At 55.0% G+C, this 16,377-nt stretch overlaps 1 protein-coding gene across 2 annotated transcripts in view; it reads right to left on the bottom strand.

Moving 5' to 3' along the window:
* Positions 1-13,995: 13,995 nt before the first annotated feature.
* Positions 13,996-16,377, bottom strand: part of LOC131496841 (protoheme IX farnesyltransferase, mitochondrial) — a 138,161-nt gene continuing 135,779 nt past the window's right edge. For both annotated transcript variants that reach the window (XM_058702568.1, XM_058702569.1), the window contains exon 7: positions 13,996-15,920. In XM_058702568.1, coding sequence (XP_058558551.1) covers positions 15,514-15,920 — 407 coding nt within the window. In that variant the 3' untranslated portion in view covers positions 13,996-15,513. The remainder of the gene's footprint in view (positions 15,921-16,377) is intronic.

The raw sequence follows: 16,377 nt of genomic DNA, 5'->3' as shown, positions 1-16,377 counted from the left end.
AAAGAAGGAAAGAAAGAAAGAAAGAGATGCATGAGTGGCTCAGTCAGTTAAGCGTCCGACTTCGGCTCAGGTCATGATCTCACAGTTGGTGAGTTTGAGCCCCACGTCAGGCTCTGTGCTGACAGCACGGAGCCTGCTTGGTATTCTCTCTCTCTCCCTGTCTCTCTGCCCCTCCCCTGCTCACACTGTCTCTGTCTGTCTCAAAAATAGGTAAGTAAACCTAAAAAAAAATCAATAAATAAAGACAGTGTTTTGGGAGGAGTCTATAATACTTACATATAAAATAGGTTCATTTTATTTTTCAGTTTAGGCAACTTCTGTCCAGGTAGGTCTGGTCACGTGTATATAAAGATAGAAAAGATGCTCCCCAAAGCAAGCCCAGAAGTTACCAAGCCATTCCCAATTACATAAAGACTTTCATAAAATTCCTTGAAGCCTGGTCTATCTACACGCCCTCCTCATTTTGCTGGAACTTTCTGAGGCGCTTTTCTCCAGCAAGGAGAAAAGTGAAATCGTCCAGGTCATTGATAGCCCTCCTGCAAAAGAAGGTTGTGGATACTGGGGAGGTCAAGCAAAATTCTAGACAGCAAGCAGACCAAACTTATCAAACGCGGAAGTAAGGGTTCTCTGCAAGTGAGAGAAAACAGCACAAAATGGCGTAAGCCCAAGAGAGATGGGTTGGCTCATATAAGCGGAAAGTCCAGGGGTGACCCCTAGCACCAGTCACCGCCGGACTCAGGGGCTCAGGTAATATCATCGGGAACCAGCCTCTCCCCTTCCCTTGGCTCTGCTTTCGTCTGTAGTGGTTACGTTCTGAGGGAGGCCCTCTCTCGGGTGACAAGGTGGCAGCAGAAACTCCAGGCTTACCTTCTCAGAAGCGCAAGTCCAACAGTTCAATCAGAAGTCCCAGGCATGAGTCACCTGGTCATGAGTTGGACCACGTGACCCATCCTGAACAGATCTCTGTGGCCGAGAGGATGCTTTACTCCCACCGACCGAGCCCAAGTAACATGTCGCCTTTGGTACCTGGCAGAGAGCCAGCCCCATCCAAACCCTGCGGACTAAGAACAAAAGTGGGTAGTTCCTTGCAGGGAAGTCGGGGAGCTGTGAATGGAATAAAGGTGAATGGATAGATAATAGGGTACTTTGTTATTTGAGAGTAATTCTAAATGGTTCTCATTGGAGGGTGGTCACATCCCCCCAAGGGACATTTGACGATGTGTGGAAACATTTTTGGTTTTCGTAACTGGGTAGCGCTTACTGGCACCCGGTGGGCGGAGGCCACGGATGCTAAAACCCTACGTCACGTGCACAGGACAGGCCCCTAACGACAAAGAATTATTTGGCCCCAAACCCCAGTAGTGCTCAGGATGAGAAACCCTGTTCTAGCTTCAGAATGCAGCCATGGAAGCTGAGACCCACCTCATTAGAGGAAAGATTTCTGTCCGTGTCTACAGAGGACGTTTATGTCCTTGAAGTTTATGAAAACCGGTTGGCGCCCCAGCATGGAAAAGAGGCCCGGACGCACCCCTGCTTCCTTAACTCTTGAGTTAAACTCCCAGCCCCATCCATCTGTACATCAGGTATTGCGGTCATTGAGGTGACCATATTAGATCCAAAGCAATTAGGTGAAAAATCCTAGCGGACATCTTATAAATCAAGATTCCGGGCAGTAGTTAAGACAGCAGATGGGGGGCAGCGGCCTGTGATCTTCGTGAATATCGACCAAATGGCTCAGCGTGTTCTATAGGTTGTATCAGGCAGTGGTTGGAGGAGGCTGCCTACCCATCTGCCTCTATCGCCTTCTCATCCATATTGGCTGGTAAAGGGGGTCCTCGGGTCAGAGCTTCCGGAACAATTCCTTGGGGCTTCCAACAGTACCCCTGTGCAAAGCAGGGAGACACTGAAAGACTGTGGGATCCCCTTCATGTTGTCCATGAGGATGCTTTTGCCTGCTGCTGACTGAAGTTGTTTCAAACGACAGGCAACTCATCATCTCAAATGACAGTACGGCGAGAGGTCCTACTGGTACTTGGCTGTGGGTCTCCTGGCCCCGCGGTCCCTGGGACATTTGCAGGCATCTCATCCAGGTACCACATGCTCAGAGGAGGACGAGTGGCCCCATGTCTTACAAACTAGAGGAGGCCTTTTCCAGCAGCCACTTAGCCCGCTCTCCTCATGTCTCATTGGCCACGATCAAGTCACGTGCCCATTCCCAAGCCAAGTCCATTGCAAATGGGATCGCAGAGGTTGGGTCAAGAGCCTAACCACTTGGAGCAGAATGGATACAAGGTGTCTTCCTAATGACCACCGGACCCATGCAATACCAGGCACTTGCCGACCCTCAGCAAACCAAAGTTGCCTTCCTTGGTATGTGAGTAGCAGAGTCGGGGTTTTCTCTGACCGCCAGATCTGTTGTTATTGTTGAATCTTGTCTAGGACAAGTTTGAGTCACAGTGAGACTGAAGCAATATTCAGTTATGAATAAAGGACTAGCTTAGGGTAATTCACAAGGGTGGGGGTAAACAGCCATTTCCTTTAATGGTGTGGTATTAGACAGCACCTCAAGGATAGGCGTAAGTATCTAGAATATTTAATAATATCAGGGGCCGCCTGGGTGGCTCAGTTGGTTGAGTGTCCCAACTTCCGCTCAGGTCATGATCTCACAGTTCGTTGGTTTGAATCCCGGGTCAGGCTCCGGGCTGACTGCTAGGAGCCTGGAGCCTGCTTCCGATTCTGTGTCTCCCTCTCTCTCTGCCCCTCCCATTCACACTCCGTCTCTGTCTCTCTCTCAAAAATAAATAAACACTAAAAAAAGTCTTAATTTAAAAAAATGTGCAAACACAAATGAGAATCAATAACCCTAAAGAAGACACAAGCACATTTAGGGGCAATGAGCTGTCCTTTATTCATTGTTTACGATTACCAACCACTAAATAATCTAGTACTAACTTTGAACTTCCTACCTTGAAGTTAGATCCGTGGAGACTGTCGAGAGCTCTGGTAATGCTTATCTGCTCGACGTGAAATGTCCTTCGGTAACTTTTCTTCTTTAAACTTCTTTTACTGACAGACTCCCCGTTGGCTACATCTCAGTAAATGGTCTTCCTGTGAGCATCACGCTACTTTCCCCAAACCTTTCAGTTTTTTTCTTAGAAACAGTAGGTTGTACCGGCTGGCTCTTGTGTGAGGCATTTAAAAAAAAATTTTTTTTTTTAACGTTTATTTATTTTTGAGACAGAGAGAGAGCATGAACAGGGGAGGGTCAGAGAGAGAGAGACACAGAATCTGAAACAGGCTCCAGGCTCTGAGCTGTCAGCATGGAGCCCAACGCGGGGCTCGAACTCACAGACCACAAGATCATGACCCGAGCCGAAGTCGGCTGCTTAAACGACTGAGCCACCCAGGCGCCCCGTGTGAGGCATTTTGAATAGAAATAATGGGCGACATTTATGAGCGGGGGCCCTTGACTGCCCTTGACTTCTGGGGCTTGCTTTCCCTTTGTTACAGTAATCAGCAACACTGAAGAAGAGGGCTCCTCTTGTGGTCTGAGTGTCAGAGGTCAGGGACATGCGGCGGAACCCCCAGCTTCGCTTACCTGCAGTGCACACGTGGTTTGAGCAACAAAACAAGTTTTTTTCTAAAGCACATTAAGAAAAATAAGCCAATAGCCTTTGGGGCTACTTGTTTTTGCGGTGTAAACTAGCCCATCCTAACTGAAACCCTTCTCAAAGTCCTTTTTGTGCAGTATCTGGAGAAAAAAGGCTGGAGGAGGGGACAGAAAAAGTTACGTGGTCCCCATGTTTGCACTCTGTAATCTTCTTCCCTTTAGAAGAGCGGGTGTGATCTGTGACCGGCCTCTGTACAAAAGAACGTGGTACAGGTGACGAGATGTCACTCCCGTGGTCACGTGATGTCTTGCCCTTGAGGGGTCTCCCTTGCTGGCTCGGGAGAGAAAGATGCCACGTTGTGAGCCGGTCTGTGCGGAAGTCCAGTGGCGTCAGGAAGGGTGGGGGGCCTCTAGCCGTCGGGAGCCGCGCCATCGACGGGACCCCGATCCTAAACCACAGGAGGGGAATTCTGCCCACAACCTGACAGAGCTCACAGGGGTGCCAGGCACCCCGGTGGCCCACGGAAACCAGAGACAGTAAATGTGTGTTGTTTTAAGCCGCAAGTTTGTGGTAGCTTGTCGGGCGGTAATGGAAGAGAAATGTACGCTGCAAAAACATTTTTTTTGGTCAGAAATTACCCACGCGTTCAGGATTACCCATTCGAGAACACGATACTGGGATCGGCGATGGGCCTGGTGTTGTCTGAGGAACTTGGGATCGGAGGTGGACCAAAATAGACAAAAATGGTGCCCGGATGCACTTGGTGTGTAGCGAGGAAAGGGGGGGGGGGGGGAGGGAGACAGACAACCCGAAATGCGGTTAATGAGCAGATGACACAGTGCGTTTGGAAGCCCTGAGTGCTGTGGGGACAGTAGGACAGGTGCAGGGCCAGTGGCCGGCTAGTCCCGTGGCTGTCTGGAGAAGGAGAGTTCCGCGTGGAGGAACCGTCTAGCAAAGTGAACCCGGCCAGTGTGAAGGTGGCCATGTGGCTTGAGTGCAAATGGAAAGGAGAGCGTACTGGGGAGTGAGGTCTGAAGGGTCCTGGGGTGTTAATCACGTAGGGCCTGGCGGGCCGTTGAGCCTGAGTGCGGGGTTGGGGAGGATCGCGGTAGGAGGTCAAGCGGAGCTCATTTGAAATAATCTCTCCAGGGGCGCCGGGGTGGCTCGGTCGGTTAAGCGTCCGATCCTTGATTGCGGCTCAAGTCGTGATCTCATGGTTTGGGAGATCGAGCCCCGCTGTCTCCTCCTCTCCACCCGTCCTACACACAGTCTCTCAAAAGAAATAAATAAACTTGAAAAAAAAAAAAAGTAAAGCGATCTCTCCATCGGAGGTGATAAAATAGGCCACGAAGCGGGGCAAGGTTGGAAGCTAGCTGTGGGAGCCACTCCCGCCCGAGACACCGGTGACCCGTGCAGACAGTGAGAGGTGGCCGGACCCTGGCTACATTCTGAAGCCATAGTGAGCAGGACTTTCAGAGGAATTGGACACGGGGGACGAGAGAAAGAGGGGAGGCCGTGAAGATCTTGGCTGAGCAGCCGGAGGACAAAGCTGCTGTCACCCGAGATGTGGACGCTCTGGGCGGGAAGACGGTGGGGGGGTGGGCAGGATCAGGAACCTAGTGGGGCGTGCTGAGGCTGCCGTGTCTCTTAAGACACCTAAATGGAAGTGCCCGCCAGGCAGCTGGATAGACACGTCCGGAATTAGCTGGAAGGGTCTAAGCTGGAGAGAGACCTTCAGAAGGTCACCAGTGAACAGCAGGTGTTTACAGCCGTGGGAACTGCCTGGGATCACAAGGGGGTGGGGCTGGGGGGGTGGTAGGAAGGAGAAGAGGGTCAGAGACTGAAGGAGAAGCAGCGGCCCAGGCTGACAGCGGGCGCCCAGAGAAGGAGGAAGAAAAGCCAGGAGCCAAGAGGAACAGAAAGCACACGGCTGGGTCCAACGCCGCTAAGAGGTCACACAAGTCGAGGATGGAGAACTGCCCGCTGGGTGTGCAGCCACGCGGAGGTCACGGGCGACCTTGACACGGGCAGGCACAACAGAGCGGTGGGGGCGGAAGCCTGGACGGCGTAAGAGGTCGCGGGAGGGAGGTAATTGAAAACAGTCATAGACGGGACCACTCTCTCGAATTTTGCTGCAGAGGGGAGCAAAGAGACGGGAGGGCCGCCAGCCGAGGGAGTGAAATCGGGAGTGGGGGGTTTTCGGTTTTGTGTTGTTTTCCTTTTAAATGGGAGACAATGGCACTTTTGTGCGTTTGTGGAAAAGATCCCGCAGCGAATAAGGAATCTGGGTTGCAGGAAGGCGAGGGCAGCGTTTCTGGGAGCAGATGAGGGGAGATCAGGTTAAATGCGCGAGCGGGGAGGGTCTGGTTTTAGGGGGAACGGCTCCTCCTGGAAGCCCGCCTGCCAACGGACTTCCGGGAGCAGATGCTGAGAGGTGGGTGATGAGTCAGACGTCAGTGGAAAGTCTCTTTGGACCGCTCCGCTTCTCCGGGGGGTCATCAGCTGAGAGAACAGGGGTGCGGCTGGGGGGACAGAGGAGAACGTGTGCAGCTCAGAGGCGGTGAGGGGACCCAGGCGCATCCAGGCCGGGCTGAATCCCTTGACCGCGAGCTGCACTGAGGTCACCCTGCGTGACGGGCGTCGCCGTCCGGCCACCTTCAGCCGGCGGGATGCAGGCGTGGGCAGGCAGAAAGCCAGCTCTCACCGGGGCTCGGGTGAGCTCCATCAAGGGCAAGGGCAGGAGCAGCAGGATGCAGGCCAAGGTGTGGTCGCAGGTGACCGCTGGCTGGATGTCAACCAGGTGCGGCCGGAGCACCAGTCCTTCGTTTGAAGCCAGGCGGCCGGGCCGCCCCAGCACTCGCTGGTCGTTTGGGGTCTGCCTGGATTTGAAACGCGTCCCCAGCAGCTTTGCACCTCAATGCACCACCTGACTCTCTCCATTCTCAGCCGATGCGAAGCATCCTGTTGAAGAAGAACGGGCTCTTGTGTTCCAGAAGCACGGAGGCCCTTGATCAGAGGCCGCCCGGTGAGCACGTCCACGCATGTCCACGCTTCCTGACTGACAGAGGACACTTTGGCCACTGGAACAAGAGCTATCGGATGGGGCCACCTGGGCCTTTCAGGGGACACGGTGGCAGGAGGCAGCATGAGACCCCTGGGCTGGCTTGGGAGCCCCGCTGCCCGGGCTGGCCACCCCGATGTCCCGCTGTGCCCACAGCCTGGCCTCCATCTTGGAGCAGGTGTAGGGACCAGACGGCACCATGGTCACGACCAAGGGTGTGGATGTCGCTGGCCCTGCACCTCTCCGGCCACTGGTGCAGCCGGCCCTGAGAACCCAGCCACTGCCCCCCCATACCCGCCTGCCCCCCCCCCACCCCCCGACCTCTCCTGAGACACAGCAGCTAATCGCAGATTAGAGTTCGGCTAATTCTTTCCTTCCCAGGCTGTCTGGCCTGGCGTGTGATAGCCAGTTGCACGAATACATGTGTTGGGGCCTTTGATCTCCCGGTACAATGACATAGATTTATCAAACGTTTGCCTCCTTCTGCCTCTTTGAAAGGCTGATTTATAGGACACAGTCTTTGCCTCCCTTCCTTTCTTGAAATATGAAGTGTTTGTGAATGGCCAAGGTAATATTTAATATCCTGCCAACCCCAGGCTTTCGCCCTTGCTAACACATGATTCCCCCGGCCCCCCCCCCCCCCCCAAATGGCCCACATCTGTTTGGGCTCCTCTTCTTGACTAAACAAATTAGCATTAAAATACCTCACAGAGAATGCCAAGTGTCCATTTCTAGCTGAGGGAGCAGGGACAATTCTGAGGGACAGGGCCACTGCCCGGGAAGCTGGGGTGCTACTTACACAGATGTTTTCCTTCTTCCTGAGGGCTGGGATCGGGGGGGGGGCGGGTAGCGGGTGCTCAGCAGGCCGGTGGCCCGGGGACAGAAATGCCTCGTCCTCTGCTCCCTGCAGATACCCAGACTCGGGTGGGGTGGGGGCGGGGGGGGTTGTGAAAAATGGCCCAGCTGGCTCATTTCTGGCTCTTGGATCAGGAAGCGTTTTCCCTAAAGGATTCCTAGGATAGCCAAGTGTCTTTGGAGCCACATCTTATTTAGAGATCAAGGTTGTGAAAGGTGAAAGGTACTGATTCAGGTGCTCTTTTCAGGGCCTGACCGGGGCTCGGAGGGAGGGTGGCCCTACCTTCCCTGAGTAGGGGGCTGGCTTGGGAAATCTCAGGGGATGTGGCCGATGTGGTGCAAAGAGCAGGTAGGGAAATGCCCGGGGGTTTCATTCTGCTAATGGCCTTGTGATAAAATTGACCTTAATCTGTACCTGCATATAAGCATGCTCTTTCTTTACGATGGCTCCCGGGCCACAGGCGTCAGAGGGTCAGGACAAGCATGCCAAGGGCAAAATCTTCAGCTTGTCACCTTGGTTATGGGTGGGAGGGTCTGTGGGTCTGCACAGCAGCCGGGCCCTGCCTACGCTGGGGACCCCTCCACAAGGCCTGGGGGTTCTTTCGTGGGGCTCCAGCCACAGGTCCACTTCCTCCGTGCCCTGACCCCAAAGTCTCCCTGAGGACCAAACTCAAAGGTGTTTCCTGTTCCTCAACCCCCTTCCCACCACATTGCCCAAACCTTCATCGTGGGAGGGGATCACTGCCTCCCGTACACGGGCTCTGATTGACTTGAACCAGGCCGAGTGGGTCAAGAATGTGCAAAACCCCTCAATCAGGTGAATTGGGGTCTCCTTCCTTCCTTCCATTTTTAAAAAAATGTTTATTTGTTTTTGAGAGAGAGAGAGCCAGAACATGAACAGGGGAGCAGCAGAGAGAGAGGGAGATACAGAATCCGAAGCAGGCTCCAGGCTCTGAGCTGTCAGCACAGAGCCCGACTCGGGGCTCGAACTCACGGACCGTGAGATCATGACCTGAGCCGAAGTCGGACGCTTAACCGACTGAGCCACCCAGGCGCCCCAGCATGCTTCCTTTCTTACTAGGTTTGAATGAGAAACTGACTCCCAGCCACCAGTTCCCCACTCCAGAGGTAACCACAGTTACTGGGTTTTTTTGTTGCTTTTGTTTTTTCATTTTCTAGAGAGGTCTTAGGCATGAGGGCAGCAATGTTTGACTGTTTTGTTCACTGCTGCACCCCCAGCACCTGGGCACAAGGTAAGTAGTCAATAAATATCAGTGATTAAAAGAATGAATCATCTGTGCAAGAGGTTCCCACCTCTTAAGGGGAGAGAGCTTGCCCAGAGTGGTGTCGACAGCAAATAGAACAAAGTGCCTCCTGGATGGAGCCAGGCCTGAAGCCAGCCTGCTTCTGGACTTTTCAACTACACAAACCAAGACATCTCTACTCTTAATTAGGCCTCTTTCAGCTGGGTTTCTGGCCACTTGCAATGAGGAGCCCACACTGATACAAAGGCTGGTTAACGGTTATCTGATGAGGGCACGCTCTGCCAAGAGAGTAGCCGTGATTTTTTTCTAGCTCTGGGTAGATCATCTATAGTTTAGAGATGAACAAGTGTCAAATGGCAGGCTGGGGGGTCTGAACAAACAAACTGGCTGGTGGGTTATTTAGATTAGGGAGCCTTAGGAGGGTGGGGGGGGAGGGGAGGGAGGAGCTCCTGTTCTAGAAGCTTTGGGGCAGAGGCACCGGAGGGAGGGGACACGCCAAGGCACATGGTCTTGAGCAAGCTGCTTCTTCTAGCACCTGGCCAAGAAGCTTCCTCTCGAGTGCCAGGCAGCGGGGAGATGCCAGGCAGAGGCTTGGGGACGGGTGGGGGCAGCCTGGGTCCTCCACAGGAGATGGACCGGCAGTCAAGGCCATCAGGGAACACAGGCAGAGGACGAGAAGGGAACCACGGAAGAGGGACTCCCCCCTCAGTGAACGGCATCACCTTGGCTCCCAAGCCGGGACCCTGGGATGTCCCCGATCTCCTTTCTGCCAATCACCCAGCCAGGCCTGCGGGTTCCCCTCCGCCCCTCCCCCTCCTCTGCCCGGATTCAGACGCGTTATCGTCAGCTGGTCTCCCCAGGTGTCCCAATCTACCTTCCACGCCATGGCCCGAATTTTTCGACACAAACCTGGCCAGGCGATTTTCCTGCACGCGGGGCCTTGCTCACCCTGGTGTGTGCGGGGAATGCCTTCGTTCCCGGGCTCTCCTCCCCTGCCACGGTCAGCCTGACGACGATGGCCGACGCTGCGTTGTTTCCAGGGCACAGAAACCCAGCTGGGAGGGTGCCTTGGTGCCAGTGTGTCCCATAAAGAAAAGGGGGTGTGAGCGGGGTGTGGAGAGTCGTAGGCTCAGTCTGGCTTGGATGTCCTTAGGAGATAGTGAGGGGTACGGCCAGACCACCCTGTGATGGGTACAGAGCCTCGAAGACAGGATCAAAGAGTCCAACTAAGGGACGCAAGAACCAGGGTCGCAGAGAAGTCAGTGTGGAGAAGGCCCCGAAGGGCCTGAGCAGAGACGATCCCCCGGCAAGGCAGTGGGGCCTGGAGACCATCCAAGGACTCGGGAGTTACAGGCTGGAGTGGCCCCGTGCCCCGCCCCCCCCCGCCCTGCCATCGCAGTCCTCCCGCCCTGCCAACCTCCAGAGTGAACTCAGGAGGGGTCACGGACGATCCTGGCTCATCGCTTCGTCCCGCAGAAGGCCTGGCACGCAGCGCCCTTCGATAGTTATTTGCTCGGCGGAGAGGAGACTCTGTGGCTGTCGAGTTAACCATCCCGTCGGAGGGTGGGCTGCCTCTCCCTCCCTTGATGCTTTCTTTGGGTTTGTGTTCGTGTGTTTCTCTTGCCGGATGCCTCTCGTCTTGCCCGATGCCTCTCGGACTGTTTGTCCTCATTGCCTTGCTGTCTTGAGGTGTTTGGGGGCAAGGTGGGGTTACCCGTCCTCCCCTTGCCAGCTCCCACCTCCGTACTGGGCTCTGCTTTGGTGACAGGAGCTGTCTGCTAAGAGCAGGGTTGGCAGGTGCCCCAGGCCACAGTGACCGCGGGCTGCTGTCCGCTGAGGACAGACTGGCTTTTGCCAAGACGCCAGTGCCCCACTTTCCCCCACACGATCTGGGTGACCTGCCTTCTCGATCTTCTCTGTGCTCGGGGCCCTTGTTCTCTCAGCTTGCACTTCCCAGGAGGGTCCCCCAGTTTATGAAGCGGGTGGGGGTCCGTTCATTTCAGCTGACCCCGGGATGCACGCTGGCGGTCGCACGCCAGAGGGTGTTAGCTGAGCTCACGGTTGCCGGGGATGAGTCAAAACAGTGACTTTCGGGAAAGGAGGTGGAGCTAGACGCTAGATTCTCTGCTGATGTATCTGAAAAAGCCAAAAAAAAAAAAAAAAAAAAGAGAGAGAGAGAGAGAGAGAGAGAGAGAGAGAGGGAGGGGCGGGAGAGAGAAACAGTGTCCAAGAAGTCAGCTTGCCTAAGGATGCTTTGCTGCTCAGTGGTTGAGCCAAGAGAGCCCTGAAGATAAAGGAAATGGTAAAAATTCACCACAATTTGGAGAAGAAAGACTGAGCGAAATCAAGAAGAAATGACGGGAACTCCTCCTGGCTCAACTAGGCTGATTTTCTTCACGAAACAGAATGCCGCACCTACCCCAGATTCTGTCACACGGGGCATGTGCTGGTCTATCCCCCGCCCCCCCCGGCCCCAAGTCAAGTGCGGGTCCAGGAGTCTCCAGCTCCTGGACCCTCCACCTCCAGCCACTCTCCTAAAGCCACTCAGTCATTCCTTCTGTCACTGATGGAGCGTCTGCCGTGTCACCCCGGGTTTTAGGGGCTAGTGGCTACAGCGGTAAGAGTCCTGCCTTACTGGGGCTGTGGTCTAACGGGGCTGTTGGGGAAGTAGGTAAATTTTACCGTAAATGGGTAAATACAACAGGCAGGTTGCATACTGATGGGCCCGATGGGAGATGGGCACAGCAGCAATGGTGGTGGCTCGGGCGGTGGTTTGACGTTAGAGAAGGCAAAGTCCAAACCATGTAGAAGCTGCAAGCTGGTGGCAGCAGAGGAGGTGATCGGTGGCCAGAGCCAGCGGACGTCTTCCGTCCGGTGGCCTCCGTGACGGAGCTCAGGGGGTGGTGACCCAGGCTGGGCGGGTCACAGCGCAAGCTCGTGGAGGTCAGGCGGCGTCTCCGATGATCCGCGATGGGCGCGGCGGGCCCAGAGACTGCGGAACAGGACGCGGATCGGGAAGTGAGGGCCAGAGGCTCTTTGATCCAGAAACATCTCTTTGCATCTTCTATTTGGTTGGCAAACTGTGGCCCAAAGACGCTGGAACACTGTATTGTGCCCAGCATGAGGTCTATTATATTTGAGTTTTCAACGAAGAAGAGGCTTCTGCCTCTACTCTAGGCAGCTTGGCAGGTATCAACTTACCTGTGGTTTGACAGCGTCTGGGGAAAAACCAAGAGCGGGCTGCCAAGCGTCCACGGGCATTGCTGGACCTGTTTAATTTCCACCTGCCTTCGACGCCTGGTTGGTTAATACCACTGATCCTACCAGAAGGAGGAAGTGTGCCCGCCGACAGACGCAGAGCTTTGGGGGTAATCACTGGCTGGCCGCTGATTCCCAAGAGAGAACCAACAAGGCCTCTTCTAGACTCCGGTCTTCAATCAAGTCAAACGAGGTGTTCTCATGGGAACCCGAGCACGTCACCGGAAGGGTCAAGTGGGCATTTCCGGCAGTCAGTGACAAGTGTCCTGTCGCCCGGAGCGTGTCGGGGAGGCGGGGAGAGGCGGGTGTCAGAGAGCCTGGCTCCAGCAGAAACAGAGGAGTGAGCCTCCTGTCACACCAGGGTCAGCAAGCTTACTGGGCCAGACGGAGCCCACTTCATGTCTGAAAAGAAAAGCTGATCCCGGGAGCAAGCAAAGCCAATTCCCCTAACAGCCTTCGGGGACATGTGGTTTTACCCTTGTAACTGATACAGTGGCTTTCCTGAAATAAAAGGAAGTGGGTCCAGCCTGCCCAGAGTCAGAAGTAATATTATGCTAAGAATTGTGCTTTCAAAAAAGCGAATTCAGGGGCGCCTGGGTGGCTCCGTCCGTTAAGCGGCCGACTTCGGCTCAGGTCATGATCTCGCGGTCCATGAGTTCGAGCCCCGCGTTGGGCTCTGTGCTGACAGCTCAGAGCCTGGAGCCTGTTTCAGATTCTGTGTCTCCCTCTCTCTGACCCTCCCCTGTTCATACTCTGTCTCTCCCGGTCTCAAAAATAAATAAAACATTAAAAAAAAAAAAATTAAAAAAAAAAAGCGAATTCAGGGGCCGGATGTGTCCATTTTCCTTTTCACTCGTAAGCTGTGTTCTAGAATAAGTGGCCTCCCTGTGAAACCCCGTTTGGTAGCTCAAGCCCCTCCTCCTGCACGTGCGGCCCCCGGGCCTCCCCGCTGCACTTACAACCGAGTGGCCTGAAGGACCATGAGTGAAAACTGATTAGTCCAGATAGCATGTCCCGGGCTGTCGCTCCAGGAGGCCACTAACTCCACGCACCGGGCGGGAGGCGTTCTGAGAAAGGACCTGTGCCTGCTTAGTACGTTAGGGGATCGCCAGCGGAAGCAAACGCAGGTTTTTAATTTTTACTTAACTTTGAGTCCCATGAGGCCATGCTACGCACATGTGCCTGGTAATGCCCCAAGAGCGATGCAGCGTGGACATGACTTCCCGAAGATACCCCATTAAAGAACATGCTTCACGCACCTGGGGAATGCTGATGAGCATTCCTTAGGAAAGGTGGTCAAGGTCAGAGGCTGTAGCAGGTGTGAAGAAACGAGGTGCCCCAGGAGTCCAGGTGAGCGAGTGACATCCTGGCCTGGGGAAAGGGGGTGGTCACCAGAGCTTGAAATCCATGTTCCACACTGGGACATACGGCACCGGGCTTTGGGGAGCTGGTGGGGTCACCTGAGAACAGGGTGCCTTCAGGGCGGTGGGGGACGTGAAGGGAAGTTCTCACATGGAAGATCCCTGGAGAGAAGACTGGGTCTGAGCGTTGACAAGCTGTGACTTCATTTGCTGCACAGATAGATGGTGAACTGGCCACTGACCTTTTCCAAGGAGAACGACAGGTCTGGGAGCCCTGGAGGATGATGTCTGTGGTGCTGGTTTCGTAGGAAGAAGGGAGAGGCTGGGTGTTTCCAAGCTGAAGGTAGGGGAGGGGCGGGCGGGTCATGGCCCTTCTTCTTTTATTACTAATAATCATGCTCATTATTGTTTCGGGTGTACAGGTATAAAAAAATCCAACGCGCTTCCTTCCACCACCTTGGGACAGAAATACTGATCGCCCTCCAACCCCTGCTCGCTCATAAAAGCGAGTCGAGTGTTAGCAATTCTGCCAGGCCCCGTGTCAACTCGGTACAAGGCGATCAAATACACGACATCACGCCCACTGCTGTTCTCACCTACTGGTTTATTGCAGCAGGAGAGAATGGAGGCATTTTACAAACCCGAGGGCTGCAACAGGGTGTAGACATTTTTTGCAGACATTCCTATGCCACGTTCCCCGCAGTAAAGGACCCGGATACAGCCGGGAGGTAATACGGCACAGAAGTAGAAACGGGGGTCACATGTTCTCGGCAGTCGCTTTAGACAACTTTGAGAACGGGCAGGCTGCAGTGACCGTTCAAATGTTGCCTTAAATACTCCCCACAATGAATCCCAGCAGTGCCCCCACAGACTGAGCAAGGAAAACACCCCGTTAAGCATCGAGACCTTCAGGCAAGTGGGGCTCGACAGCGGACAAGGACCATATGTAAAGGACGGACGGATGGAAGGGCCCACACGTGCCTGGCTACAGGTTAGCTCGCACAACTCCCAGGACGGACGCATCCCCGCCCAGAGTTGGGCCCGAGCTTCTGGCCACCGGATGTACGGATGCTGATTTCTGAGTTCAGAAGATCCCGGGAGAGAATGGTGTTTTCCACTGAAGGGACGCGAACGTGAGCTCTGTGGCTAGTTAGGCCTGCTCACGTTTTTGTGTTTGTTTGTTTTCCCTTCTCCATCGGCCTTGAGAAGCCGCGCAGCAAACCGGCGGCTGATGGGGGACACGAAGGGGTCAGAGCCCACCGGATGGCTGGTATGAAGTCTAGCGCCACCCTTCCAGAAAGAAAATGCTTCAGACACCTCCTGTATTTTCAAGTGAACTATATAAAGATGCCTTTGATTCCGTGGAGTTTTTGAAATGCTGATACGTAACGGGGGTGGACCAGGGGCTGGCAGTCCCGTCTGGGGTCCCCTAGGCAACCGTTTGGAATTCTCCCTTCGCGATGGGCCGGCAGCACACCCTTCGGGTTCTATTATTGTTTGGGGGAGTATGCGGTTGAGAATATATGTGAGAAAGCTGGACTGGGGGCCCTGGCTCTTTCACGGGGAGGGCCGGCAGGGCGCACTTCCTCCGACGTGGCCCTCCGGGACCTGAGGACACAGAAACTCCAGACCGAGTACTCCTGATCAACGCGTCTGGTCACCAGGGAGCATTCCGACTGGCGGGCCGGGAGTGTATGTGTGTGTCTGTGCGTGTGTGTGTGGCTAGAAAAGGAAGACGTGGACCTGTACCTCCCCGCAAAGAAGAAAATCAACGGGGAGGGGGCCGTCGGGGGTTAGAGGAAGAAATCTACAAAGAGTCTTAAAGAGAAAAATACTCTCTCTGTATTATTAATCACCTGAGCCAACCCATTTCTCATTTGGGGCGCATCTTGGATGCTACCATTAAAAAAAAACGTCGCGTGATCACGGAGCATCAAATCATTTTACAATCTCCTACTAAACCGGGCAATTTCCCTTCTCCGCTTCTAGAATTGACAAAATATTCTGGTCTCACCGCAAAGGACAAAAAAAAAAAAAAAAAAAAAAAAGTGCGTCTCCCTGTACGTTCTCTTGTTTTTGTTTCCCCACGCGCCCATGTGGGGTCAACCCCGAGGCTCCCCCCCGGCACAGGTCGCCCCTGGCGGCCGCTTGCAGGTGAGCATGAGCAGCAGAAACAGGGGCAGGTGCCAGAGGCTGCAGAAGAACAGCTTCCGGGAGCTCTTCCGGTCCGCGTCGACGTAGAACCGGAAGCCGAGGTAGGAAATATACAGGTTGATGGGGAGGGAGATGGCGGGGAAGGTCCAGGTGGTGACGTCCAGGACGGGGGCGGCGGCGGACAGTCCGATCAAGGCCAGGCAGTGGCGCAGGGCGACGCGCCGGCACAGGGCCGGGTGGGTGACCGACATCATGCAGTAGCCGCCGCGGGAGTAGTCTTCACGGAGGCCCCAGCTCAGGGCGTTGAAGTGGGGGAACTGCCAGGAGTAGAGGATCCCTCCCAGGAGAAACGCTCCTGTGTGCGGGTTGAGGGGAAAAGGGGAAGCAAGACACGCTGTCATCAGAGGCTTACAAAGGCATCGCTGCCTCTCGCCCGCAAAGCCCTTCTGGCCCCGAGGTGGCCCCTCCGGATGTCACCCGGATCTCAGAGTCTCTGCCCGTCCCTGTTCTCGCCTCCACCTTGTCCAGGCCTGGCATCGGGGGACAAGCCCGGGGAAGGGGGTAACTTCACACTTTCCAAGATCCCCACCCCCACCGCGGGGCACTGGGCATCTGTGGCTCCCGTCCACCCAGCGCCCACCGTGCGTCCTAGCATCGCGACAACCAGAGGCCCCCTACACCGGTGGGACCTCTGCGCAGGGGGCTTGGGGGAGGCGGAGGCGGTCTCCTCCACGAGGCCCCTCCCCAGGGTGCCTGGCGGCTCCCTGTTCTCAGTGACGGTGCTGGAGAAGCCCCAGCCCCCGCGCTGAGCA

The sequence above is a fragment of the Neofelis nebulosa genome, chromosome 16 (assembly GCF_028018385.1).
Source record: "Neofelis nebulosa isolate mNeoNeb1 chromosome 16, mNeoNeb1.pri, whole genome shotgun sequence".
NCBI lineage: Eukaryota > Metazoa > Chordata > Mammalia > Carnivora > Felidae > Neofelis > Neofelis nebulosa.
This window is presented reverse-complemented; position numbering and strand designations above follow the sequence as displayed.